General features: G+C 38.6%; 1 protein-coding gene across 4 annotated transcripts; it reads left to right on the top strand.

The window, feature by feature from the left end:
• Positions 1–3,048: 3,048 nt before the first annotated feature.
• On the top strand, positions 3,049–27,907 carry LOC126699227 (E3 ubiquitin-protein ligase PRT1). Of its 4 annotated transcripts, none has more exons than XM_050396936.1 (8): positions 3,049–3,306; positions 6,912–6,940; positions 7,021–7,200; positions 24,639–24,989; positions 25,109–25,264; positions 25,943–26,055; positions 27,049–27,482; positions 27,603–27,907. In XM_050396936.1, exons 1-7 carry the CDS (start codon positions 3,224–3,226, stop codon positions 27,391–27,393), a joined length of 1,257 nt encoding a protein of 418 aa, XP_050252893.1. In that variant the 5' UTR covers positions 3,049–3,223; the 3' UTR covers positions 27,394–27,482; positions 27,603–27,907. The 4 variants fall into 4 exon arrangements, with proteins under 4 accessions (XP_050252893.1, XP_050252890.1, XP_050252892.1 ...); XM_050396933.1 differs by having other exon boundaries at positions 25,109–25,312; XM_050396935.1 differs by having other exon boundaries at positions 25,109–25,312; positions 27,049–27,487.

Below are 27,907 nucleotides of genomic sequence, written 5' to 3'. Positions count from 1 at the left end.
GGATACAACTTATTTTGTTGAAAATTGAAAACACTGTAGTAAAATAATTTTTAAATGTGTGAATAGTGTTGTGATACCTGTGAATAGTGCATGAACAGTGCCTTTTGTCTCCTGCACAATGAATCCATGTGATGTTACTGTTTATACGCGTTGAAAAAAAAATGCAGAAAATGCAAACATGAACCCAAAATGTGAATCCAAACACTCACTTAGTTAAACAAGTTTAGTATTTTGATTTGGATTTTGGGGTTTCGGGTCATATTTCAATGATTTTGGGTTTTCTATTCAACTATTTTGGTAGCATGGGGTGGTGGGATTAGGAATTTAATTGTATAGAATTGGGATTTGGACAAAACTTATGTACAATACCTTAGGTGGTGTTCTTTAAGTTCCCTTCTTAAAATTTTGTCATGTAGCTACTTAACTTAAAAAATACACTTCCATTCATTAAAAAAAAGTCATATGGCAAAATCTTAAGAAATGAACCTAAAGAATAGCACTTAAATACTGTACCTAAATCTTGCTTTTGGGATTTTATTTCTGACCTCCCATATGTGTGGGTAGTTAGCACTTAAGTATTGTACCTAAGTCTTGCTCTTGAGATTTTTATTTCTGAACTCCCATATGTGGGTAGTTGATGATTGGGTCGCATTGGACTTAATTTAAGGTGGGAAGTTGAGTGGGCATGGGGCTTATGACATGTAGGATTAGTTAATTATTATTTTAATAAAAAAGCTTGACAAGATGTTACTTCGTTTGCCACGTATGAATTTCTCGTTACTGAGACCAAAGTAGAAATGGTTTTCAATTTTTAGGGACTAAAGTAAGTGCATCTAAAAAGTAGGGACCAAAATGGGAATTGGCCCAAAATATAAGGACCAAAAGTGTTTTTTCCAATTTTAAAAGTTTTGTGACCAAAATGGAATTTCATGCAAAGTTTAGTACAAAAATAATATAAAAAATGTTAAATTTTATTAACTGACCTTAAGGTTTGGGCTAATGCAAACCAAATCCAAAACATTTCAAAATTGACCAATTTGGTCCTTAAAAAACAACTTGTCCCTAAACGGACCAAACATCATTCCTGATTCTCTCTTCTCTCTCATCTACCTCTCTCTCTCTCTCTCTCTCAAACCTTCTCTTCTCTCTTCTTTTGCCCTCACTTTCTAATCTGATACACCTAGAAAAACCTCCAAGAACCCTCAAATAATCCTAGAGTACCAGAAAAACCAGCACAACTTTAACCCAAAAATACCCAACCCTCTCTGAATCCGTAAAAATAGTACCAAAATCCCACAAAGGCCCTCCCTGAAAATGCCACCAAAAAATCTCTTTCAAAACTAGGAAATCTCTTTGTAAACCACCATTGAAATCTTTTGAAAAACCCAACAGAGACCCCAAAAATCCCAGCCAAACAATACACAAAAAATCAACACAAAAAGAACCTAAGATGACCATTGTAAACCTCAAAAGAGAAACTAGAAAAATCCATGTCACACCCCAAGATTGGCGTCATAATCCCGTAAAGAACATTGCCCAAATCTGAAATGCAAAGCCCATGCCACAATCCATGACGCCGCCATAAAGACAACAAAAGAGTTCGTTGACGGCGAGATTCAAATCTAAGCACCACCACCACCATCGTGTGGGTTCCGATGTGAGATAGAGAGAGGGATGAGAGTTAGTTGATGGCATTACTAGCTTACGTGGTGGTGTTGCTAATGGCAGTTTCGTTGGTGGCCAAGGCTTGGAGAGAGAGAGAGAGAGAGGAGAGAGAGAGGAGAGAGGAGAGAGAGAGAGAGAGAGAGGAGAGAGAGAGGAGAGAGAGAGAGAGAGAGAGAGAGAGAGAGAGCATTTACACTCTCAAAATCTAGTTTATAACTTGGAGTTTGAATTCTAAGAGAGATCAATTGCAAGTGAGTGTTTTGAATGCAATAACTTTAGATATTGTTGCAAGTCTTGATCTTCTTCAAGTCCCCCTTTTCTTTCTCATTTCTTTTGTTTCTTGAATTTGCTGAAACCTTGAGAATTTGAGTTGGGTGTAATGTCTAATAGGGGTTGCTGTCTTGGAAACACATTCTCTTGTATTTCACTTTTGTGAACAGCCCACTTAAATGTATAAACCAGCTTCGTTTTACTTGTATTTATGGAAATTTTGAGCTTGTGCTGTCATGGTTAGTAGATGTAATTTGTATGTTGTATAAAGAAACACATATAAGATGTCTAAACATGTAATTTTGAATTTTGGAATGAAACGAATGATTTGTACCTCAAAGATGTGAATAGTTTGTATTTTGTACCTTGAAAATGAGTTTGTACCCTTCTTTGATAGGCTATGAGCATGTTTTTGTTGTGAAAACAACTCTTGTATGCCTCAACTGGGAGGCATGATTGAACAGAGAAAAAGATTTTTATTAAAATAATATATTTTGTTTTACATTCATTACTATAGTACGTTGTATATTTGATAACTCATTGTTCATTGTAAAAAATATAGCAATACATACTTAGATAAACATGATTTTGGGTGCATTGGATGGTAAAATAGCAATGTGGGGGAGGGGGGTGGGTTACACCCTAATGCTTATGCTCTAACGGTGTAGAGTGGGGACATGAGGAGGGGGTTTAGGTTCTTTTTGGCATTTAACATTATTTTTGGAACATTTTAGTAAGTTGCCAAATTTATAAAACTATTTAGCAAACTAACATCTTCAATACTCGAGTTACAAGTGGTGGTAATTTGATGTGGAAGAAAAAATACATGTGGAACTCGAGTTTATTCCAATTGCTTTGTTTACATTTTTTTTTTTTTTTTTTTTCATTTGCACGTACACAATTTTCTTGCTAAATAAATGTGTTACTTTTTTATTTTATTTAAAGAGAACATAACTGAATGATTGCTTTTTTTTTTGTTTGTCACTCTTTTTTTTTTTAATTGAACATTATTTTTTAATAAAAAAATATAAGTAAATTTATATAGGCTCAATTTTTTTTTTTTTTTCACTCCTATAAATAAATTATTTATTTAATTTTTTTATTTTATACTTTTTCTGCCCATCCATCATTTTCTAGGACTCAAGAGCATTGCACCCCTCCGAGCAAAAGAATAGTTTGCCGTGCACACGCGGAAACCTCAACCCCAAAAGTATTCCTCGACATATCTCCTATCAACCCCTTCGGCTTATCTCTTTCTTTTTGAATTGTCTGAGCTTAGAAAATTGTGATGGATAAATCAACCTTCAATGAAGACGACGGCGGATCAGATTCAGATGATATCTCCCACTCTTTTATCTGCTGCGTCTGCAGGTCACTCTCGTCCTTAACCAATCATTTCTTTTTTTCTTTTTAAGTTTGATCGCATCGATATTTATTTCTCAGTATCAACTTTATAGAATTGCTTTGATTTTTTTATTTTTAATTTAAAAAAATACAAGTTGTTGTATTGGAGGTTGGTCAAGAATGGATATGCTCTCAAAGCATTAGTTTTTCCAAGAAAGCAGCTTAATAGATAGAGACTGAGTTAGGATTGAGGAAAAGATCTCTTGATACGATCAATTAGGATCCAGATCATCTCAAGAGTATCATATTTGTTTCGAAACTTTGCTGTGATGAAAGTGATTTTGAGGAAGAGTGGCCCATAAGGGAGGTCCCAGGGATTATGGATTTTCCTTCTGTTGTTGGGTTGTAAAGTTGGGTCCTTGCCTATGACTTCTTTGTGATTGCCTTTCGGATCACCCTAACCCTAAGGGTTAGTTCAATCAGCAGGGGACCAGTGGCGGAGCCAGAATATTTTTCAACATACTATTATTACATAGTACATAAAAATTATTACATTTCATAAATTCGACAAACTATTATTTATTATTATATTAAACAAAAACAAAACTATTATAGACTTTTATATAATGTGTGAAATGCTGTACGGCTAGTTAACTGGTTCCATCAGAAAAAAAAAAAAAAGTACAGCTAGTTCACCATCACAATTTATTACAATACATTCAGCCAAAGTTTTTACTTTTAGTCAGCCAAACAGGTAAATGTCATTTGTGATTTGTGAACTGCTTTACAGCAGTTTTAGCAGACAGGACTCTGAAGCAAGAGAGAAAACAAAGATAGAGTGAGAGAGATGTACCACCGGTTGGACTGGTTTAGCAGTTAAGTTGAGCAGATGATCACAGACTGCAAGGGGTAGACTTTTTTTTTCTTCTTCTTCTATTTATTATAAATAAATTGGTGATTTGGGATTTGTTAGATGAGATCTGGGGTTTTGTTAGTATTTGGACTTTGGATGATCATGGGCAAAGGATTGGGCCAGAAGGGGGGATCTTTTTTTTGGGCCTTTTTTGTACCCATTCCATTTTATTGTTATTTTTTAAAGGGGTTTTACTCTTACTGTGTTAGTTCAAAATTATGAGCTTGAAGGAGCAGATCCTATAATTTTAGGGGGGGGGGGGGGAATGAAGAAAATTTTCTTTAATTTCTTTTTTTTTGATAGGTAATAAGAATATTATTAAAACAAACTACAAACAAAAGCAAGCCCATACAAGGTGTTCATGATGGTGAACACAAGGAAAAGCAACAAACACACAAACAGCAACAAAGAACAAGAACAAACTTAAAGAGCAATACTAAGAGAAGAAATAAACTCGAATATAGTGGAGCAATTCGAAAAGCCCCAACACCTAGACCAATCAATAAGGTCTTCTGGCATAGAGCTTGTAATTGAACCAAGGATTTCTCGGTATCCTCAAAAGAGCGCCGATTTCTTTCTGTCCAAACAATCCACATCAAACAGCCAGGAACCATATTCCAAATGTCTGAATTAAATTTTCCCAACCCAAAACTCCAACAATACACCAAGCTTTCCATAGAGCCTGGCATGACCCATTGTGTCCCAAAGATCTGAAGCATATAAACCCACAGAGAGTGAGCTACCGGATAGTGGAGGAGAAGATGATCCACAGTTTTCTCATTCCGATGGCACATACAACACCTATTCACCAAAATGCGCCCCCTAAGCATAAGATTATCCAATGTAAGGATCTGCCCATGGACCGTTGTCCACACAAAAAAGGCCACCCTCCTAGGGATCTTAGCTTTCCAAACACCTTTCCACGGAAAATTGGAGGCAGCTGCACTCCTAATGATATTGTAATAGGACCGGGTTTCAAACTTGCCTTTCCCTTTGAGACCCCAGTGAGAAGTGTCACTCCCACCACCCCTAGGGATCCGAGATTGAATTAACTCAAGGAAAGTTTTCTTTAATTTCTAAGTTTATTATCAATTATACTGACAAATAATAGAGATTTCAAAAAGCTGGGGGGGGGGGGGGGGGGCATGGTCCCCCCTAGCTCCACCACTGCAGGGGAATGACTTATGAAACTGATTTTACTAGTTGAATCTCCTTTTCCCCTCCCCTTCAGTCCAATACTTCACTTACTTATAAAAGGGGGAGCTGGCTGCCCCCCGGGGGGGGGGGGGGGGGGGGAGGTGAGATGATCATGCTTTTAAAGAGCACCATATTTCCCTTCTCTTTTTCGTATGTCCCCATACATGTTACTAATAGGATAGAGAAGTTACAGCAGGAATCTTTGTGAGAAGGAATAGGGAAGGATTTTTAATTTCATTTGATAGATTGTGCTGTTGTGTGGTTTCCTATTAGTATTGGTGGATTGGGTGCTAGGAAATTAAGCACTTTAATACAGGTTTATTTGGGAAGTGGTTGTGGTGTTATGATGTGAAATGTAATTAGTTGTGCATCTGAATATATTAGGAGAGCATGATCGGTTGGGGACCGTACCTCACAAAGCAGAGGTCACTAGTTTGAATCTCTCCTTCCTTCTTTCCTTGGGGCCAAAAACAAACTTATAAAAAAGAGAGATTCTTTAGTGGCTTCTTATATGGGGAGATCAGAAGAGGGTGGTGTTCATTATTGGAATCCATTAGGATTGGGAAGTGGTGTGATTGCCTTTTATATATTTTCATTGTACTCTAATTTCCTTTCGGGTGATAAAAAGAGTAGATTATGTTGGAAATTGGCATGTAATGGAAATTTTGAGATTCGCTCTTTTCATGCAGCTGTAAGAGGATTAGTGATTCCCTTCTAAGAGCATATGGTGTGTGATGGTTCCATTGCAAGATGTATTTTTTGTGCATACTGCCTTGGGTAAAATATTGACAGTGGAAAATCATATTAAGAGCAGAATAATTGTTGTGTACTGGGGTTGAATGTGTGAAAATTCTAGTGAATTGGCTGATCAATCTTCTGATTCACTGTTTGATGGCAGCAGATATGTGGTCATTAGTTTTTTCTCCATTTGGTATTCATTGGGTGATGCCAAAGAGGGTTGTTGAATTGCTGGCTTCTTGGAAATTATGATTTGGTTGTCAAAGGAGTGGTGACATTTGGAATGATATTCCGCATTTTCTTACATGGTCTACTTGGAGGGAATGGAATATTCAAACATTTGGTGGTGAAAAAAATTCTCTCATATTAGAGTCTTCCTTTTTTGAGATTATTTTATCACTTGATGTTGACCTTTAGGCATGTTAACCCCCCCCCCCCCCCCCTTTTTTTTTTCTCTTGATTGTTTTTATTTAAATTTAGTATTGTGATTTTGTAGAGACTTTCTTGTACTCCTGTGTACTTGGCATTTTACATATGATGTCTTTACATGCTGTATGCAAACTTTTTTTTTTTTTTCATTAATGGCTTAATAATGCTATTTTTGGACTTAAAAGAACCAAAATGTCTACATTGACTAATTTATGAATAATATTAACTTGGCTAGTTTTATATTAGTAGGTATTACTCTATAGATTTTGTAGTCCAGTTCTATTCTTGTATTTGCTTATTATTGGTTTTATTTTGAATGGAAACCTTACAAATTGAGTTCACTCTTATGTTTCAGGGATCTTTTGTACAAGCCAATAGTGCTGTGTAAGGGTTTACTAATGGCTTGAATGGTATGAATTTTGAAATGCTTTTACTCTTCAGTAAATTATATCATTTTCTTGCAGCTTGTGGTCACATATCTTGTTTTTGGTGTGTTCACCGTTCCATGAGTGGAATAGGCGAGTCTCGCTGTCCTACTTGTAGGCATCCATATATTCACTTTCCTACCATCTGCCAGATGCTTCACCTTCTGCTCTTGAAGATGTATCCCGTTGCCTATAAGAGAAGGGAAAATGAGATTCTTGGTGAGCTTCATAATTTTTATTTGAGGTGCTTACATTATGCATGCATCCACAGTCAGATGACACTATTCATTGTTAATGACATATATGACAAATGCATTAATATAAAAAACACTCTTGAACTTGAAACTTGTACGAACCTTTCAATCACCTTCAGAAGGATTAAGAATCATGAATTTTTATTTACCACCATATCATTAAATTCTTCTTGAATTGATCCATAGCATTTTTTTGCTGTTGATAAATAATGGAATTGTATTAATCAAAACTCCATGTACACTGGGGGTGTACATGGATAACAGAACATCAAACGCTTAAATTACAATGATCAAGCAATTCTAAAAAATTAGAACAAGAAAAAAGATTAAAGGACGAACTCCACTCTAGCAAGGTGTGAAAAAGGAGAGATTTAAGTTCCAAAATAGACCATTCCTTCCCTTTGAAACATCTTGTGTTTTGTTCTCGCTAAATACACCATAAGACACAATGTGGTACAACCCTTCATAAATTAATGCTCTGATGTCCACTGAAGGAACCTTGCCAACTAGAAAATAAATTAGTAACACTGTGGCATAACCCATAGAAGTCCAAATAGAGTCCACACCATAGACCATAGCTCATAAGCAATAGGACAATGAAGAAGAAGATGATTCACTGATTCCTCACTCTTTTTACACATTCAGCACCAATCTACAACTATGACATCCTTATACCTTAAGTTTTCAAGAGTCAAAATTTTACCTAATGCGGCAGTCCATGAGAAGAAAGCAAGGAGGGATCTTTGAACGCCACATAGGTTTTCAAGGGAAAAGAGTGTCAGGAGTGGAGGAAATAGAGAGATAGTACTCACTCACTTTAGAACTCTTATTCCCTGCCGGTTTCTTACAAAGTTTGTCCTGTCCTTCACCATTAAGAGGCATAGAGTTGATAAGATCCAGAAAAGTGTAAAATTGTTCCATTTCCCAATCTTGAGCATCACTAGAAAATTGAGGATTGCAGCCTTTGGTTAGGAAAGTGCATAACATCCTCAGTAGAAGACCCCTTATTATAACTTATAAAGCTCCGGAAATGCCTCCCGGAGAGTACAACCCCGACACCACACATGATGCCAAAATTTAATTCTATTAACGACAGCAACCTTGAACTGAATGGATTTCAAAAGGGCTGGTTGGCCTTGTCTTATGGTTCTCCAAAGACTAACACCATAAAGATTATAGACTCCTTTTGTACACCAACCACCCCGATCATTCCCATATTTAGTCTCAATGACCCGCCTCTAGAGGCGGGTTGTCTTTGTTCCATATCTCCATAACCATTTCCCCAACAAAGCTTGATTGGAAATTCTCAAATTTCTAATGCCCAAACCGCTGGACTGCAAGGGTGTACAAACTTGGGCCCACCTAACTAGACGGAATTTAGGGGACTCATCTATCCCACTCCATAAAAAATTCCTCTAAAGCCTCTCAATACGATTAGCAATATCCACAGGAATAGGGAAGAGTGATGGGAAATAAGTTGGCAAACTTGAGAGAGTGCTTTTAATTAAAGTAATCTTACCTCCCTTTGATAAATATAATCGCTTCCAACTCGCTAATTTCGCTCCATTTTTTCTTGAATAGGTTCCAAATCGCCCTATCCTTGAATTTAGCACCCAAAGGAAGTCCCAAGTATGTCATTGGCAGAGGTGACTGTCTACAACCTAGCAATGCCACAAGCTCCCCCATTAGACCTCCCTAATTGGAACTAATTCTGACTTAGCCAGGTTAATGTGCAGCCCTAACATCGCTTCAAATGAGGATAAAATCTCCAGAAAATTATCAATCTAACTAATAGATGCATCACAAAAAATTAAAGTGTCATTTGCAAAGAGAAGACAGGGACACCATATGGGGAGTATTAGTCCTAGTACCAATAGTGAAACCATAGATGCGTCCAGCCAGAACTGCACCATCCAACAAGTGGCTTAAAACCTCCATAACAATAGCAAATAAGAGCAAGGAGAGAGGATCACCTTGGCGCAGCCCCCTAGAGCTCCCAAAGAAATCCTTAAGGGTGCCATTTATCAAAATTGAAAACTGAAAATCTCATCATGGAGATACAAAACAAAATCCACTCTCCATTTCTTAGAGAATCCATAGCATTGCAACATATACATAAGAAAATCCCAATTGACATGATCAAAAGCTTTCTCCACATCTAACTTACATAAAACACCTGGTATCCTTGCCTTGAGTCTGCTATCCAAACACTCATTAGCTATTAAAATAGAATCTAGGATTTGCCTATCCAGAATAAAGGCATTCTGACGCTCAGAGATAATCCCAGTAATCACAATTCTTAGCCTGTTAGCCAACTCCTTGGAAATGAATTTATAAATATTGCCCACTAGACTAATAGGTCTAAAGTCTCACATTAACAGCATCTACTTTCTTTGGAATGAGAGCAAGGAAAGTTGCATCAAGGCTTTTCTCAAAGGCAGCTTGTGAATGAAAGTTTGCAAGAATCTCCATAATTTCAAACTTTAAAAAGCCCCAACAAGCCTTAAAAAAAGCCCCAACAAGCCTTAAAAAAAGCCATTGAGAAACCATCTTGTCTTGAAGATTTATTGCTATTACAACCTTGGATGACACTATATACCTCCTCTTTCTCAAAGGGTCTATCTAACCAAACAGCCTCCTCCGCAAAAATCGTAGAGAATTTCACTTTATCTAGCATAGGTCTTTGATCCTCATTCCCGGAGTATAATTGTTTGTAGAAATTGGAGATGCATGCTGATATGGAATTTGGATCCGATGACAACTCACCATCCACCATTAGATTGTTTATGGTATTAAACCTTCTGTGGGAGTTTGCTATTCTATGAAAGAACTTTTTTTTTTTTTTTTTAATGATAAGTAAGATGAGAATATTATTAAAAAAAGAATAGCAAGAAAAGCACAAAAACTTCACGATAGTGAACAACGGAAAAAATAAACAAAAAAACAAAACAAAAAGACAGAAGCAGCCTCTAATCTATACTAATAGATGAAAGAAAATCCAAAAGGGTAGAACAATCCGAATAGCCCCAACAACGAGACCAATCGAAAATGGTCCGCTGGCAATATTCTAATAACTGAACCATAGTTTTCTCCTCATCCTCAAAAGACTGTTGATTCCGTTCAGTCCAAATAGTCCACATTAAACATCTTGGAACCAAATCCCAAATATCTGAGCTATGCTTCCCAAGCCAATGATACTAGCAAAATAATAAGTCCACAACTGAACCTGGCATGACCCATTCCATCCCAAACAATTGAAGCATATACATCCACAAAAAATGAGCTATCGGACAAAAAAGTAACAGGTGATCCATAGATTCCGCATTACAACAACACAAACAACAACGATTCGCCAAAGGGCGACCACGAAGCATAAGGTTATCCAAAGTTAGAATCTGACCATGGGCTGCTGTCCACATAAAAAAAGCCACCCTTTTAGGAACCTGAACTTTCCAAATTCCCTTCCAAGGGAAAGTGGAAGGAGCTGCATTTCGAATTTTATGATAAAAGGATCAAGTATTAAACTTCCCACTACCATTAAGATCCTAACAAAGTCTGTCACACCCTCCTTCCCTAGGAATTCGGGTTTGGATGAAATGAAGAAAGGAGTAGGAAGCCGCCAACTCCCAATCATTGAAGTCCCTATGAAAACTTAAACTCCACACTCTGTCATTATTACCCACAGGAGGGCTTAACACCTCAGAAATACAAGCCTTCTTATTAGCTAAATACAAAAATAACTGAGGATAAAGAATTTTGAGAGGAACATCACCAGTCCACTTATCATACCAAAAAAGAATGCGAGAACCATTCCCCACCACAAAAGAGAAATGCTTAGCGAAAGTTTCCCACCCTTCACTAATACTCTGCCATAACCCACAACCATGAGCCCTACTACAAGCTCTAGTGCACCAACCCCCTTTTCTTTCCTCATATTTCATGGCAATGACCCTTCGCCACAGATGTGAGGTTACATGGCCATATCTCCAAAGCCATTTCCCTAATGGGGCCTGATTAAAAGGCACCAACTTCCGAATTCCTAAACCACCCAACTCACGCGGTAAGCAAACCTTTTCCCAAGCCACCAAAGAATATTTGAAACATTCAACTGATGAACCCCACAAAAAGTTCCTTTGGATGCATTCCAATCTAGTTGCCATAGCTTTAGGGATGGTAAAAAGGGAAAGGTAGTATGTTGGAAGGCTTGAAAGGGTACTCTTCAACAAGGTGAGTCTATCACCCTTTGACAAATAAAGTTGCTTCCAGCCTGAAAGCTTCTTTTCCATTTTCTCAAGGATCGGATTCCAAATAGAGGCTGTTTTGTACAAAGTACCCAATGGCATACCCAAGTAAATCATAGGCAAACTGCCCACCTTGCACTGAAGGATATTAGCCAAATACTGAATGTTACGCACCTCCCCAATAAGGACAATTTCACTTTTCCCCACATTCACCTTTAGACCAGTAAAAGCTTGGAAACAAGTCAAAACTAGCCTAATAGAAAAAATCTGCTCTCTAGAGGCATCATAGAAAAGAATGGTATCATCAACAAATAGGAGGTGAGAAACTCGGATACCAATAGAATTAACATGATCCATATGAAAACCCTGAATGAAACCCCCTTCCTCAGTTTTCTTTAGGATACGACTTAAAACCTCCATGATCAATAGAAAGAGAAGGGGAGACAAATGATCGCCTTGTCTGAGACCTTTAGAGCTACCAAAGAAAGCAGCAGGAGATCCATTAACCAGAACTGAGAAGCGAACGGTAGAGACACATGTCTTTATCCATCTCCTCCATCTATGCCCAAAGCCCATCCTCTCCAACAGATAAAACAAAGCGTCTCAATTCACATGATCATATGCTTTCTCAATGTCTAGCTTATGCACCACCCTGGAGTACGACATTTTAGTCTACTGTCTAAACATTTGTTAGCAATAAGCACCGAATCCAAAATCTGTCTGTCACCAACAAAAGAATTCTGTGACTCCGAAATAAGTTTATCCAGTACCTGCCTCAATCTGTTAGCTAAAACCTTAGACAACAGCTTATATACATTGCCCACTAGGCTGATAGGCCTAAAATCTTTGATATTTATAGCATTATTTTTTTTTGGGATCAAAGATAAGAAAGAAGCATTCAGAGACCGTTCAAACTCTGAGCTCCTATGGAAATGATCAAAGAATGCCATCTACTTCCACTACACTCCAGCATTTTTGAAAAAAAGCCATAATGAAACCGTCAGGATCTGGGGCTTTATCACCCTCTCTCATGAAGAACCTTTACCACTTCCTCCTTAGAAAAATCCCTCTCTAATTCAAGCCGCTCATCCTCCTCAATTCTAGCAAACTCTAAACCGTCCATAGAAGGGCGCCAAGAAACTGACTTAGAGTACAACCTCTGATAAAAATTGACCACCCTAGACCGCACCTCTTCTTCATCCTCATAGAGGACTCCATCTACCTCTATACCCCGAATATGATTAATTCTTCTATGGGAGTTTGCAACCTGATGAAAGAAGCGAGTATTATTGGCCCCTTCCTTCACAAATAAAATCCGGGACTTTTGTCTCCAAGAAATCTCCTCCAAAGAGACAAGATGAGCAATCTCTCCTTTAATGTGAATACGACGAGATTGATCCTCTGGAGAAAGACCAGACAAGTTCTCCCTGGCATCCAAACCCAGCAATTCAGATAAAAGACATTTCTTCCTAAAGGCCAGATCCCCAAATTCCTCTTTATTCCACTTTTTCAAGTCCTCTTTAAGAGCTTTTAATTTACGAGCCAGAGAAAAACTAGGAGAACTCGAAAAGCAATACCCATTCCACCAATGCCGAATCCTTTCTACAAAACCCTCTTCTTTCAACCATATATTCTCGAACTTAAAGGCAGTCCGACCTCTTTTAACATTACCTGCCACTACCAAAAGAGGGCAATGATCAGAAACTACCCGAGGGAGTACCCTTTGAGACACGTTTCCAAAGTGATCTACCCAATCCACCGATGCCAAGGTTCTATCAATTCTTGACATACAAGCAGACCCCGAATCTCTAAACCAAGTAAACGAAGCCCCTTCAAGGGGTAAGTCCACAAGGTAATTAGCCTCAATGAAGTCTGAAAAAGCAAACATAGCTGGATTAAAAGCCTCACAACCAAGTCTCTCACTCGGGTATCGAATGGTATTGAAATCCCCAAAAACACACCAAGCCGTATTCCACCTAGAGTGCATCCTTGAAAGTTCCTCCCACAGAGCACCTCGCATATTATCCTCATTAGGCCTATACACTCCTGAACAAGCCCATACAAAATCATCTGTAACCCCTTTCAGTAACACATTAACAGAATACAAACCAACAGCACAATCAACTTTTTCAAAAACTCTCTTGTCCCAAACCAGAAACACCCCCCTGCTGTATTGACTGCATCTAGAACAACCTAATCCAGGAACGGACTACCCCAAAGGCTCCGAACAATAGAAGAATTTAAAGAAGACAGCTTAGTTTCTTGAAAGCAAACTATATCACACTTCCACTCCTTGAGAAGGTTTTTACATAGCTCTCGTTTCTAAGGATTATTTAATCCCCTAACATTCCAAGATAATAGCCGTAAACTCATTTAAAATTGGTAATCGCCCCTTTACCTACTGAGAGGTCTCTGTTCCTCCCCTTAGATGTTACCCCATCATAATTAATAGAAGAAAACAAACCTTTGAGTTCCCTAAGCCCTTTCTACTTAGAGTTCACAATATCTATAGAAGACCCAACACTAACAACATCAACACAATCTTGTTCAAGAAGACGGAACAGAGCCAGGCATTGATCTTCGTGCTTAACAATAGGAAACCCCACAATTCTACAGAAATTTTTCATCAAGCTAAAAACCCATTTCGAGTTTTTCACCGCTGACCCTCGAACCTCTCTCTCACCACCTTCCTGGATCACCTCCAACTCCTTATGATCATTGGGATCGCATTTAGATAAAGGTGAGCACTCCAAAGAACCATTCTTGTCCTCTCCATGAAATAAACCACTAGGATTAACTTCACTGTGCTTCCATTGCAGCAGAGGATGCTCAGGCCCTTCCTGTAACATCTCAACCCCATCCAAATGGCTCCATTTTTCTCCCTTCACACCTGAAACCATCATGGATTCATCTCTCTCTCCAAAATAGAGACCCTCCTCACTACCTAGACCCAATAGATGAGAAAAAGAGTTTTGGGCAGCTCCCTGATGCCGAAGATCAGAAGGAACAACATACCTAGGTCCCATCAGCTTCGCCGACGACCCATCCTTCAAAACACCAACTAACGAAGTCTGGTTCTCTACCCTCAACCTCCAATTTGACACCTCCACACCAGAAACCTTGGACCTGGACCCTTCCGTTGCACTTGCCGGCGACCCAAAGACCTCCGTCGCACTCGACAGTGCCGCCGCTATCATCGGCGTTGTTGCTAACATCGGCGACACTGCAGTCACTGGCGACCTAGGAGCCTCCATTGCACACAAGCTCTCCCCTTGTACCCACGAGCGCTGACCATCGCATCTCTCTATTAAAGGTATGGGTTGGACCAATGTACCCTTAAGTGAAGAATCTGTCTCCACGGGATGGGCTTTGACAAGCTCACTAGATTGGTTTATAGGTTCTGGCCCGCCACTTGAAGCCTTGGGCCAACTGAGAACCTTTGAACCCATATAAGTTACAGATCGTTTCTCGCCCTCAGGTTTACTCACTCTCAAAGCCAATAAAGCAGGAGTCAGCTTAAAAGTAACAGCTTGCGTGGGTTTGCCATTAATGACTGAAACTTTGCCATTTAAAACTGAACCATTTACTGAAGGTAAGCTAGGATTCCCGTTTTGCCTCAAAATTGCTCCAAATTTTTCAAAGTTCCTGAACTTTTGCTGATGACCATAAGCAGAAAAAAGTTTCCCACTCTGGTCACCACCAACGGACTGACCACCACCACCACCACCATTTTTGGATGAAACTTCAGCCAAAGAAACCGGTTTAGCACCAGTGAAAAAATTCTTCAACTCTCTCTGAAACAAAGACCAACCTGCACGGTTGGAGCTTGTTGGTATCATAACACACCCTTGGCGAGCCCCACCATAGTATTCAACTATGACCACAAAAACACCAGCCTTATTCGACCTCCCACAAAATTCCAACAACTTATTATTTTCCCGGAAACGTTTGCAAATGGAAACTTTACCGGAACCCAATCACAAATATCAGCAAAACAAGAAAGGATCCACTCCAATCCTTTACGTCCTACCCAAATAGTGTGCTTGACATGCTGGCTGCTCTCATGTATAGCATACGAATCATGTCGCCCACCATTGAAAGAAAAAGAGAAAAACTTTGCATCAATACGGAAAGGAAACTTTCTCCCCCCCTGAATCGAAGAAGATGGAGGGGTAATAAGGTTTGAAGCTGGTTTGGTATCAGTTTTAGGTAGGGAGATAACGGGTAACAGTGGAGGTGTAGGCACAGAAGGTTTAAAAGGCAATGTGGATGGCTGTAAGGGGTATGGCAGTGGGCAAAAACTAGAAGGGATAGAGGGATGGCAAAAGGTGTATGAAGGTAGACCAAAAGGTGGGAGTTGAGGTGGAAATAGAAAAGGATAGGGAGGGAGGGAAGGAATATTTGGGACAGTCGATGGTAGGAGGGGGAAGAGAGAGGGAGTTGGGGGGGGGGGGGTGTTGGTGGTGAAGGTAAGGGAGGGGGAGGGGTGGGGGAGGGAGAGACTTCAGGTCACCACCCAGCATACTCAACGAAAAAGAATAAAAGAAAAAAGGAAAAAAGTTGTAGAGCCCCGCACTTCTATGGAAGAACTTAGTGTTTCTATCCATGTCTTGGATCCAAAGGGCCCTAGATTTCTGTCTCCAATAGATCTCAAACATAAGAGTTACGTTTTCAAGCTCAATGCAAAGCCGTTCTTTTTCCAAATTCTCATCATCGGTTAGAGGACGACTATCTTCCATCAAATATAGCTCTTCAAGATCCTTCCATAACTTGTGCATCTTATTCTCTACATTGCCAAATTCTTCTTCATTCCATTTCTTCAAATCTATCTTTAGAGCTTTCAATTTGCTAGCAATCCAAAAGCTAGGGGAACCTTGAAAATGATAGGACTCCCACCAGGTTCTCAATGTCTCCACAAAACCCTTGGCCTTCAACCACATATTCTCAAAGTGAAAAGGGCAGCTGCCCCTGTGAAATTTTCCTCCTAAAAGAACTGGAAAGTGGTCTAATAATAACCTATGCAGTCTTTTTTGACGAATGTTAGGAAAGTGCTCTTCTAAATTAGAAGATAGATGAAACATATCAAGCCTAGACCACAAAGCCACCTCTTTAGAATTAGACCAAGTGAAAGTAGCCCCTTCCAATGGTAAATCTATAAGACTGTTCAAAAATAAAATCTGAAAATTCAAGCAGAGCCTAAATATAGCCAATCCAAATGTTGACAACCCCACAAACTTCGTATCTTCCGCCTTGTTATCAATTCCATTTTTGTTTCCTGAAGACAAATAATGTTAGCACCCAACTTCTGATCATATTCTGAATCCAAAGTCTCTTGTCACCATCTTTCAGCTCCCTAACATTCCAAGAGATAATTTTCAGATTCATTGATGCACCATTGAATCCTGTTCCTCACTTGCACTTCCTGACAAAGCAGATTTTTCCTCAAGATTCCAAGAATTTAGCAAACTATTCAATTCTCGACGCCCTTTAGAACTTGTCTTAGCCTCTTTCTTTTGAGAGCATTCTCCCTGCACTTTAGTTTTCTTCCTAGCCTCCAAAGCTAAAAAAATCCTTTATTTCTGCTTCAAAGCCTATTAAGGAGGTACCCAAAGACTTCCTAAAAGCTTTAATTTCATTTTTCAACCCATGGTGATAATTGTGCGGAAGCACCCACCACATCTACAAGTGGAACATCTGGGTTAGCCATGGCCAAACGTTGCACAACCAAAGATTCTTTCATCTTTTCCCAGTTTACAAAAACCCCATCAGAGTCCCACAGCTCACAGTCCAACCCTAATACTACAGAAATATTATCCAGAGCACCATCACATTCATTTGCCCAACTAACAATATGCCTTTCTTCCTTGAAAGTGGTGTTACCTTGTCCCTCAGGTCCCTCAAGATCATCAAAATCCAACATGCTCCTAGGTGAGTGGTATAGTGAGAGAGGGATAGTTATTTGCCTCCCATCACGAAGCTCCAAAATCCATTTTTCTGAATTGCCCTAGGTGTGCTCAAGATCCTTAACGAAATTCTTAATTGAGGGGCAAGGCTCAACATGACCTTCTTCATCAGTAACTAGCACCAGAGCCGTAGGAAAATCGGGCCGTGAACTCATGTGAACCGAGACTGTAGCACTGTTCACTGCAGAAATGCTCGACTGAGAGGGGAGAGTGATGCCATTGGTCAACAGTGGAGGATTAGTGCCCAACAAAACACTGGCAGCCTATTGGTGATCTAGTGCAAATAGGTGAGGTTTGACTTAGAAGTACTTGGCTTTTGTGAGATGGGTTGGGCTTTGGGCTTAGGTTTAGGAGCCTAGTTTCTGTCATTCCCATTTTGGACCTTGAAAAATTTCATGTTGGGCCTCATTTCATTGTTATTTTGATTGGAGCCCACATCTTTAATATTAGAAGAAACAACAACCCACTGCCCCTCCTTTCCACGCCCCACAAATAAAAAGATGTCTAGAGTTAGTAAATCTCTTCTGGCAATTACATTAATATTTGACAAAATATCCACCCCAAACTTTGCTCCATGCTTCCCAATATACTTTCCCCTTTCCATTATTTCTTGCACCACCATGATTTTGATGTCCATTAGCCACCACCACCGCAGCCTTCAGTGCACTCTGTATTCTATGTAACGTTCCTTGATTGGTAAGAGAAGCTGGTTTTAAAGTTTTCCTCAAGTTGAGGCCAAAGCCTTGCTAGCCACTACCCAACCTTCCGTCAGGTATCTTTATGTTGCCCTTCCTTCAACCATGAAGAAGTTCAGAAACCATTATAAATGTGCCACGGGCGTTGGACCCCAATTGAATGATGAAAACCATATCATTCTCTCTATAATCGTTCTTGCATAATGCCAGGTGATTGCTTATAAATCAAATCCTCCAGGTGGAACAAAAATATGTTTGCACTCTCTTTCCCCATAAAAACAGAGTGCAGCAATGTGTGAACTCTCTCAAAGATCTGTAACAAGAAAATAAAACCCCCTTCCTCAATGGAGAACTCAAATGTTTTGGATTCAATGAAGAAAAACGTGGAACCACCCATTGCAAATAGAAACAAAGCAGCAGCAAACAAACAGAAGAGATGGAAAACTACCGAAATTCCTTTAATTTGTTGTGGTTTTAGAAATCACATTTTGGTCCTCCATACAAAATTGACCATAACTTATTAAATAAAACCCAACTTAGAAATTGTTTTAACCCTTTTTGATTAGTAAGTTACACATGCTTCCAATGTGTCTTGAACCCATGACCTCACATAAAACTAGAGTTCATTGGGAAAAAAATTGTTTTACCCTTATAACTAGGCCCTTAAAATAACACTACTTTGGAAAGTAGACATTGTTTGTGTTCAGGGAACTAAATTGGAGTTAATTACAAGGGGAGTTATTCATAGTTTGTGGGGAGGTCAGCATGTGGACTGCATGTGCTTAGGCTCTGTGGGTGCTTAGGGAGCAGTGTCAGTGATGTGGGACAGTTGGAGGAAGCAATAGAGAATTTTTCAGTTTCGTGTAAATTCTAAAATGTGGCTGATCAATTTGAATGTGCATTTACTGGAGTTTACAGGCCTAATTGCGTTAGAGACAGAAGGCTTTTATGGGAGAAGCTACCTGGGTTGTGCAGCTGGTGGAATGTTCCTTGGTGTGGTGTGGTTTCCCTCTGAACGTTCTGGCTCTGACTATTTTACTCAGGCTATGTATCAGTTCTCTTATTACATTTCAAAGCAAGGCTTGATTGATCCCCCTTTGGAAGGGGTGAATTTCACTTGGCCTAATTCTCGTGAGGTGATGTCAAGGTCTAGGCTGGGCAGATTCCTTTTCACAGCTAACTGGGAGGATAAGTTTCCATCTATCTGTCTAAGGAGGATGTCTAAGTTGCTATCGGATTATTTTCCAATTCTTCTAGAGGGAGGCCTTATACATTTGAGAATATGTGGTTAAAGGAGGAGGGCTTTGTGGAACGGGTACGCTCTTGGTAGGAGTCTTATCAATTCCAAGGAGCTTCTAGTTTTATTTTAGCAAATAAATTGAAGGTTTTGAAGATTTTGATATAAAGAGATGGAATGTGGAGGAGTTTGGGAATATAGAAGAAAGGGGGAAAAGCTGGGATTGATCTTCATGAGTTGGAGTGTTGAGGACAGTCGTGATCTTATGGTGGAGGAAAATTTGGAAGGGAAAAAATTCAAGGTGATTTAGAAAAAATGACACTTTTTGGAGGGAATTTGTTGGAAGCAAAAATCAAGAGTTCTTTGTATTAAAGAAGGATATAGGAATACAATTTCTTTTATCATATGGCAAACTCTCATAGAAGATTTAATACCATTGATACACTTATGGTGAATGGGGGAGATGTCTATGGATCAAGGGACTAGCAAAGTGTATTACTCAATTTTATAGAGAGCTGTTTTCTAAAAATGAGGTTCATTGACCTGTTTTGGGTGATGTGGAGTTTGGAAGGATCCTATGTGGATAGATACGACCTTTTGAGGAGGATGAGGTGTTTGGGGTGGTGAATGGTTTCAATGGTGATAAGTCGCCAAATCCAAATGGTTTCTCTATGGTTCTTTTTCAGTCATGTTGGAGTATTCTGAAAAATGATATTATGGATGTTTGGCATAATTTCCATGCACAAGCTGTGCTCAAAAAGAGTATTAGTGCTTCTTTCATTGTTCTCATTCCTAAGAAAACTAATGTTGTAGAAGTGAAGGATTTTCGACCTATTAATTTGGTGGGAGGGATGTATAAGATTATTTCCAAGGTGTTGGCTAATCATTTACATGGGGTGGCGTATGGCCTTATTTTAGATTTTCAAAATGCCTTCATTAAAGGTAGGTAGATTTTGGATTTTGTTTTAATTTCATCTAAATGTATAAACAGTAGGTTGAAGTCGGGAGTGTCGGGGTGTTATGCAAGTTGGATGTAGAGAAAGCTTATGAGCATGTGAATTGGAGTTTTCTCAATATATATGCTCCAGCAGTGTGGATTCTCAGAAAAATGGAGAAGGTGGATAATGTGTTGTAGTTCCATTATCAAATTTTCTATTATGATTAATGGTGCCCCATCTGATTTTTTTGGGAGCTCTAGGGAAGTTTCTCAAGGGAGATTCTCTTTCCTTGTTACTTTTTGATATTGTTGTGCAGGCCTTGAGTCGTATGTTGGATGCAGCTGTTACAACGGGTCAGTTTTTGGGCTTCTCAATAGGTTTAGCTGGTACATTGATGATGGTGTCTCATCTCTTATTTGCAGATGACACGCTTATTTTTTATGATACTAACTCCAATCAAGTAGTTTTTTTGCATGGGATCCTTGCCAGATTTGAGGTGGTGTTAGGGTTGAATATTAATTTAGGGAAGTCAGAATTGGTTCCAATTGGTGATGTGCAAAATATGCAAGAATTAGTGGAGATGTTGGTTTGTAGGCAATCTTCACTTCCTCTGAAATATTTGGGTCTACTATTGGGTGCTACCTTTAAAGATAAAGACAATTTTGAATCCTATTTTGAAAAAGATGGAGTAGACATTAGTTTGTTGGAAGAGATTGTATTTATTTAAGGGGGGTAAGGTAACTGTTATTAGAGTACTCTTTCTTTCTTTTTTTTGATAAGTAATAAGTTATATTGATAAAAAAAGGAACACCCTAGTGCACAGGGAGTGAACAAGGGATAAGAAATCAAATACAAAAATTGCAAGAGTCTAGGAAATCAATAAAAGAAGGGAATGATTGTTTTTGCAAAGCAAACAACCAATCCCTTAAAGTTCTAAAAAAGAGTAGCTTGAGGTCCGGAATAGATCTCTCAATATCTTCAAAACATCTACTGTCTCTCCCTCCAAAGACACCATAATAAGCAATGAGGAATGATGGACCAAATATAACCATTTCGATGACGACCAAAGCTGCCTTGCCAACATCGTAACAGTCCCAAAACAGTGTGCGGCATAACCCAAGTTACTCCAAATAGACCCAAAACCATAGACCATAGATCCATAGCAAAAGGACAATGAAGGAATAGATGGTTAACCGATTCACCATTTCTCTTACACATGTAGCACCAATCCAAAATCCACACCTTCCTTTTTCGTAAATTATCAATCGTCAAGCATTTCCCTAAGGCAGCAGTCCATACAAAGAAAGCTACTCTAGAGGGAATCTTTTGCTTCCAAATACTTTTCCAAGGAAAACCATAGAAGGTGGTGCCAACTAAAATTCTATAATAATCACTAACTAAGAAACCCTTATCTTTGCCAGGTATCGAACACATTTTATCCTCACCTAGCCCCCTTATAGGAGAACCATATATGGTTTCCATGAAGTTTGACATAGCCTCTAGATCTTGAGCATGCACACTCCTAAAGAATCTCACATCCCAAAAGAGGACACCATTGGTGGACATCATAAGCTCAGCCACATTGGCATCCTTATTCCTGCAAAATCTGAACAAGTTCGGATATCTAACAGCAAGAGATGTCTCTCCACACCACCGGTCTTGCCAAACACATCCATATTTCATCTCTATCACTTGTCTCCAAAGGGCATCTTCCTCAATCCCAAATCTCCAAAGCCGCTTCCCAAGTAAAGCTTCATTGAAAAGTCTTATCTTCCTTATCCCTAAGCCACTCGAAGAAATAGGAGCACAATCAGTAGCCCATTAAACCAAATGAATTTTAGTATCATCTCCAAAACTGCCCCATAAGATTCTGCTAGAGCCTCTCAATTCGGTTAGCCACACTAGCAGGCATAGGAAATAAAGATAGAAAATAAGTGGGTAAATTAGATAGGGTGCTTTTGATTAGGATGACTCTACCTCCCTTGGATAAATATAAGCATTCCCAACCCGCCAATCTTCTCTCCATTTTCTCTAGAATTGGATTTCATATGGTCTTATCCTTGAATTTAGCACCCAAAGGAAGACCTAGATATTTCATTGGGAGAGAACCTTGCTTGCAGCCAAGAACAACTAGGAAAAGGTCAATATTATGGACTACCCCAACCGAAACCAATTTTGACTTGCCCAGGTTAATCTTTAGACCCGACATTGCCTCAAACCAGATAAGAATCATACGAAGAATCAAAATCTTTTCTAAATCAGCCTCACAAAAAATTAGCGTGTCATCCGCAAAAAGGAGATGAGATACTGCCATGGATCTTCCCTCCAAGTTACCCACACTAAATCCCGACATGCGTCATTCATGAACTGCTTTATCCAACATTCTTCCAAGAACTTCCATCACCAAAACAAACAACAATGGAGACAACGGATCACCTTGCCTCAAACCTCTGGTGCTACCAAAGAATCCACAAGGAGAGCCATTAATCAAGATGGAGAAACAGACTGTAGATAGACAAAAGAAGATCCAATGTCTCCATTTGGCAGAGAATGCACTTCTTTCTAACATCTGCAGTAGAAAACTCCAGTTTACATGGTTAAAAGCTTTCTCAACATCCAACTTACAAATCAACCCCGACACCTCAAACTTCAATCTACTGTCAAGACATTCATCAGCAATAAGAACAGGGTCAAGGATCTGTTTGTCCCTCATTAGAGTATTCTTTCTAGCTTGCCTATAATTCCTGTCTCCTTCCTGTTCCAGTGAAGGTAGTGAATCCTATGGAGAAATTATAGAGAGATTTTCTTTGGAGTGGTATTGGTGATGATCCAAAGTACCTATGGAAAAAAGGTTTAAGGCTTGTAAGCCAATGCTAAATGGCAAGTTAGGTATTAGGTGTTTGAGTAGATTTAATAGTGCCTTGCTAGGTAAATGGTTGTGGAGATATGGAACAGAGAGAGATGCCCTTTAAAGGAGGGTCATAGAGGCGAAATATGGGAGTGAATGGGGGTGATTGTGCACAAAATCGGTGGCAAAGGTGTATGGTACGAGTGTGAAGTTTTGGGAGGATGTATGGTGTAGGGATTGTTATCTTAAGGTGGCTTTTCCTGAATTTTATTGTATTAGTCAGGCAAGTGAGTCTTTTGTGTCCGAGGTCATTGTATGTTTCTTTGATGGGAGGATACATTAGGGACATTTAGTTCTGTCGTCTAGTGTATGATTGGGAATTAGAAGCGTTGACCTTGTTTATGGATATGATCTATTCCACAGATGTGTAGGGTGTTCGTTCTAACAAAGTTTGTTGGAAGCTAGCTATGATTAAAAGCTTTGAGGTTCAAGGTTTTTATCGCTCTTTATCCCTTGCTTCTCTCATTTCATTTCTATGGAAAATGGTGTGGCAATTGAAGGTTCCTCCTAGAGCAGCTTTCTTTTCATGGTTTGCCTCTTTAGGTAAGATTTTAACTATAGATAATCTTTGAAAGAGGCATATTGTATTGCTTGATTGGTGCTATATTTGCAAAAGTTGTGGGGAATTGGTGGATCATCTTCTTCTTCATTGTCCTATTGCATGTGAGCTGTGGTCTATGGTTTTTTGTTTGTTTGGTATTCATTGGGTTATGCAGTATGGGGTTGTCAAGTTGGTAGCTTCTTGGCTGCTCAGGTTCAGTAGACATCGAAATGTCACTCTTTGTAGGTTTGTGCTGCACTGTTTGCTATGGTGTATATGGCAGGAACATAATGCTAGATGCTTTGAGGGTTATGAGTGGTCTCTTCTTGAGATAAAGTCTTTGTCCTTCCTTCTCTCTTTGAATGGAGTCTAGTTTTGCCATCTTGTTCTTGTTTTTCTCTTGCTGTTTTAATTGATCATTGTAATCTAGGCTCTTAATTTGTACCACTAAAGTACATTTCCAGTGTACTTGGGTTGTCTGTTTTATTAAAATTTGTTACGTTACTTATCAAAAAAAATTTATACTACACACAACACTTTCTTAAGCAATGTGGGACATATTCAAATAATGCTTCATAATTTAAATTGTTTTACACTAGCTCAATGAGAAAATTTAGAAGTTTTGAGCATGACCACATTATTTCTCAATGCCTTCGAAAATTAAAAAAAAAAAAAGAAAAAGAAAAAGAAAAAGAAAAGAAGGAGAAAAGATTTATTGATGTTTTTAATCTGTTTCTCATTCTGTTAGCTTGTCATCACTGTAACTGCTGTTGTAGTGCTCTTTTGTTTTTTTGCAGCAAACAGTCATCAAATCATTATTTTTAATTTGGCACTTCTCATATTTCATGAAAATTTAAGTTGTTGCCTTCTCTTTTTGCAGAAGAGGAAATGGAACAAGACACATTCTCACCACAACTTAATTCTCAAGCATGTAATCATTGGGGTGATCCAGCATCTTTCTCTACCATGGTTTTTGAGTCAAATTCATCATCAGACCCATCGTCGACTAGGAAAGGGGAAGCTTATGCAAATACGGAGGTGTTGATGTCCAATTTACAGGTTCAAGATGATGGCATAGGCACTCTTGTAGAAATCTCTGATGGGAATTCTGAAGTAATCAGGAACATTGTTGTTGAAGAAAAGTATTGCAAGCAGGTTTCAGTTGCTGATGTTCTTTGTTTGGAATGCAAGCAACTACTATTTCGTCCTGTGGTTCTTAACTGTGGCCATGGTAGACTGTTCACTTAAGTTATTCCTCTTATATGTGATCAGGTTTCAAGTTATCTGTTATGGAAAATATTTTTTAGTTTATTTGTAATTATGCTCATTTTAATTTATTTTATTGTGCAGTATATTGTGAAAGTTGTGTCATCATCCCAGCTGTTGAGATGCCTAAATGTCAAGTTTGTCAAACTTCACATCCAAGAGGACTTCCGAAAGTTTGTTTGGAGCTTGATCATTTCTTGGAAGAACAATTTCCTAAAGAATATATGCTGAGAAGAGATGGTATTCTGCTCAAACTAGTTGATGTTGAGCACAAGCATCCAACTATTTGTATGCCTGAATACTTGATTTCTCATTTTAGTGTTCAAGTATAAGTATGAATTGGTTCTTAAAAATATATTGGGTTGTAGAATGTGCCATCTGTTTTTAGTTTAGTGTAGCCATATAGGTGACATCATGTTTCCTGAATTCATATAATCTGTTTTGCTGTTCTTGTTACATTTTTCACCCTTTTTTGTAAGTTGAAATCATCAATCTTGTTCATGTGGTAGATACTAGAGTATAATCAGCCCTCCAAACTTGTTGGATCTTTAGACTAAAAATTTGCTATGTGTGTGTGTGTATATACACACACACACATATATATACACATAACAAATTACATACACATATATATACGTGTATATATATACATATATATATATATATATATATAGAGAGAGAGAGAGAGAGAGAGAGAGAGAGAGAGAGAATAAGTCCCATTGTAATTAGAGTTGAAATCAAGGTACCAATGATGTATGGATAAGAACAAATGAGATTAAACATTGAGTAGTGATACAAGAGGGTGTTTTGTGTCTTGTACACTGTTTAAAATTAACCTACACTAGCATACTTATTGATGCATATCCTGAATACTTCAAAGTTAGACCTGTCTGTTACAATGCTAGTATATGCTTCCAGGTTCAACAGGGACTGCTAAACAAGGAGAGCCTGCTAAACAAGGAGAGAACTTACTACATTGGTCTGGCCCTCACTCAAGTGTTCATGCAGGATATGGTTGTGATTCTTGTGGGGTAAATTTTCTACTTCCATTTCCTGCACGTGCACTGATGCCTAGATTTTGGTAGTATATGCCATATTTGGTGTCAGACTTGCAAAAACCTGTTTACTCCATCCATTCATCTTGGGTTAGTTGCCACTCGGCATGGAAATTATCTTTTCAATTAATTATATGTTGGAATTATTGTTTATGCATTTGGGCACTTTCACAATGTTGTCCATCTTCATTTGCTTGTGTCCATAATGTGAAGAAATGGGTTAAGCCCCCTCTTTGTAGGAGAAACCATATTGTTTCAGCTTGATTATTTGATAGTTTTTGATGCATTGATGCCCCAAACAGTGTTATGATGCTTACTCTTTTTTAATATTTCTTGAGTAGATTTGTTAATGGAACTGTCAACTTGACATGCACATGCTAAAACTTAAATAGTTGTATTTATGTTATGTGCAAAATATGCATGTATATGTTGCAACTCCTAGAGTGTGGCAGAGCAAACATGTATTTTCAATGATGTTGGTGTTTCATATTGATGTGGTCCTTTCATTTATTAGAAAAAAAGACCCTTATTTTGAGCAAACAACATAGATGTCTCTCTTTTAATTACAATATTTTTATCAGCTGCCTGTTGTAGTGTGTTTGGCATCCTTCAAGTGATCTGCATGATTCATTTTCTTGATAAACAAAGTGATCTGCATGATTTTTCACTGCATTCATTGATTATTTACACTTTATGCTGTGAGAGAGAGGTATCTTGAGACCATATAATAAGATGATTTTCCCTTCCCCAGGTGGTGTTTACATGTTAATCAATACTAGTTTGTCAGAAAGTTGGGGTTAGGACCCTGTTGGGAATTGTGAAACATAATGTTCATAGGTACTGATAGACTCAAATTTTTCTACATTGGATGACTCAACTTCTAAGTGGCACCAAAAATTTATACAATATATTTTTTTTTGGGGTTAAAATTGTATGCAATATCATAATATCTCAGGTTTGTGTCTCTAGATTTTCCCCATAATTGGAGACAGATACAGATGCAAAGATTGCAAGGAGAGAGCTGGTTTTGACCTTTGTGGTGATTGCTATAATACCCAATCCAAGCTTCCAGGGCGGTTCAATCAGAAGCATACCCCAGAACACAAGTTTGAGCTTATAAGTAATGCTCGTAATATGTTGAGGCTGACTTTACAGTACAACTCCATTGTAATTGCCTCAGAAGATTCAGAAAATGGATCTCCTGCTTCCAATTTGTCCAGTGATGCTCAGGAGAGTGATGAGAATGATTTGGCTGATCCTGTGGCCTTCCATGATGCTGGAGATGATCAAACTGGTTCCCAATCAACCTCTTGAAAATATAGATCCAACTGAAGCCATGAGCATCTTTTCTTGGTTATGGAAGTTGCTTCCAAGCCAGCAAAATTAGGCTTCAACCATTCAAGGCACAGTATAAGCATTTCTGGTCTCTTATTTCCTTTTGAATTGGTTGCATTGTTACATAAAATATCTTTGGACTCTTATTTTTATCTTTGTATAACTTTTTGGTGTTTATGCCCTTTCAGATTGAAGCTGCTCTTGGTATGTGAGCACAATCAACCTGGTATTCTCATCAATTTTTTGTACCAAGTGTCAGCTCATTTGCTTCATGTTGGTCACACCAGGGTTGAAGACTTGATAAGATATTTATAAATTCATGTGATGTATAATGGATTATATGTAAAGTGAAAGATAAGTTCGTTTTGTGGGTGATGAATGATGACAATACGTTTATGTATAGTAACCCAAACACAAGATCTTCCTAGACAACTTGTGAGTGTTCATGTTAGGCCGATATGTAATACTATAATCCGTGTGCTTCCTTGTGACA

This window comes from Quercus robur, chromosome 9 (assembly GCF_932294415.1).
Source record: "Quercus robur chromosome 9, dhQueRobu3.1, whole genome shotgun sequence".
In the NCBI taxonomy this organism is placed as follows: Eukaryota; Viridiplantae; Streptophyta; class Magnoliopsida; order Fagales; family Fagaceae; genus Quercus; species Quercus robur.
The sequence above is the reverse complement of the archived record's forward strand: the minus strand, read 5'-3'. Positions and strand labels throughout refer to the sequence as shown.

Bases quoted from the DNA above. Each gene is read 5' to 3' on its own strand.
- LOC126699227 (XM_050396933.1), top strand. From the start codon at position 3,224: ATGGATAAATCAACCTTCAATGAAGACGACGGCGGATCAGATTCAGAT. The intron at 3,307-6,911 runs GTCACTCTCGTC...CTTATGTTTCAG, and splicing joins TTTATCTGCTGCGTCTGCAG to GGATCTTTTGTACAAGCCAA. The intron at 26,056-27,048 runs GTAAATTTTCTA...TTGTGTCTCTAG, and splicing joins ATGGTTGTGATTCTTGTGGG to ATTTTCCCCATAATTGGAGA.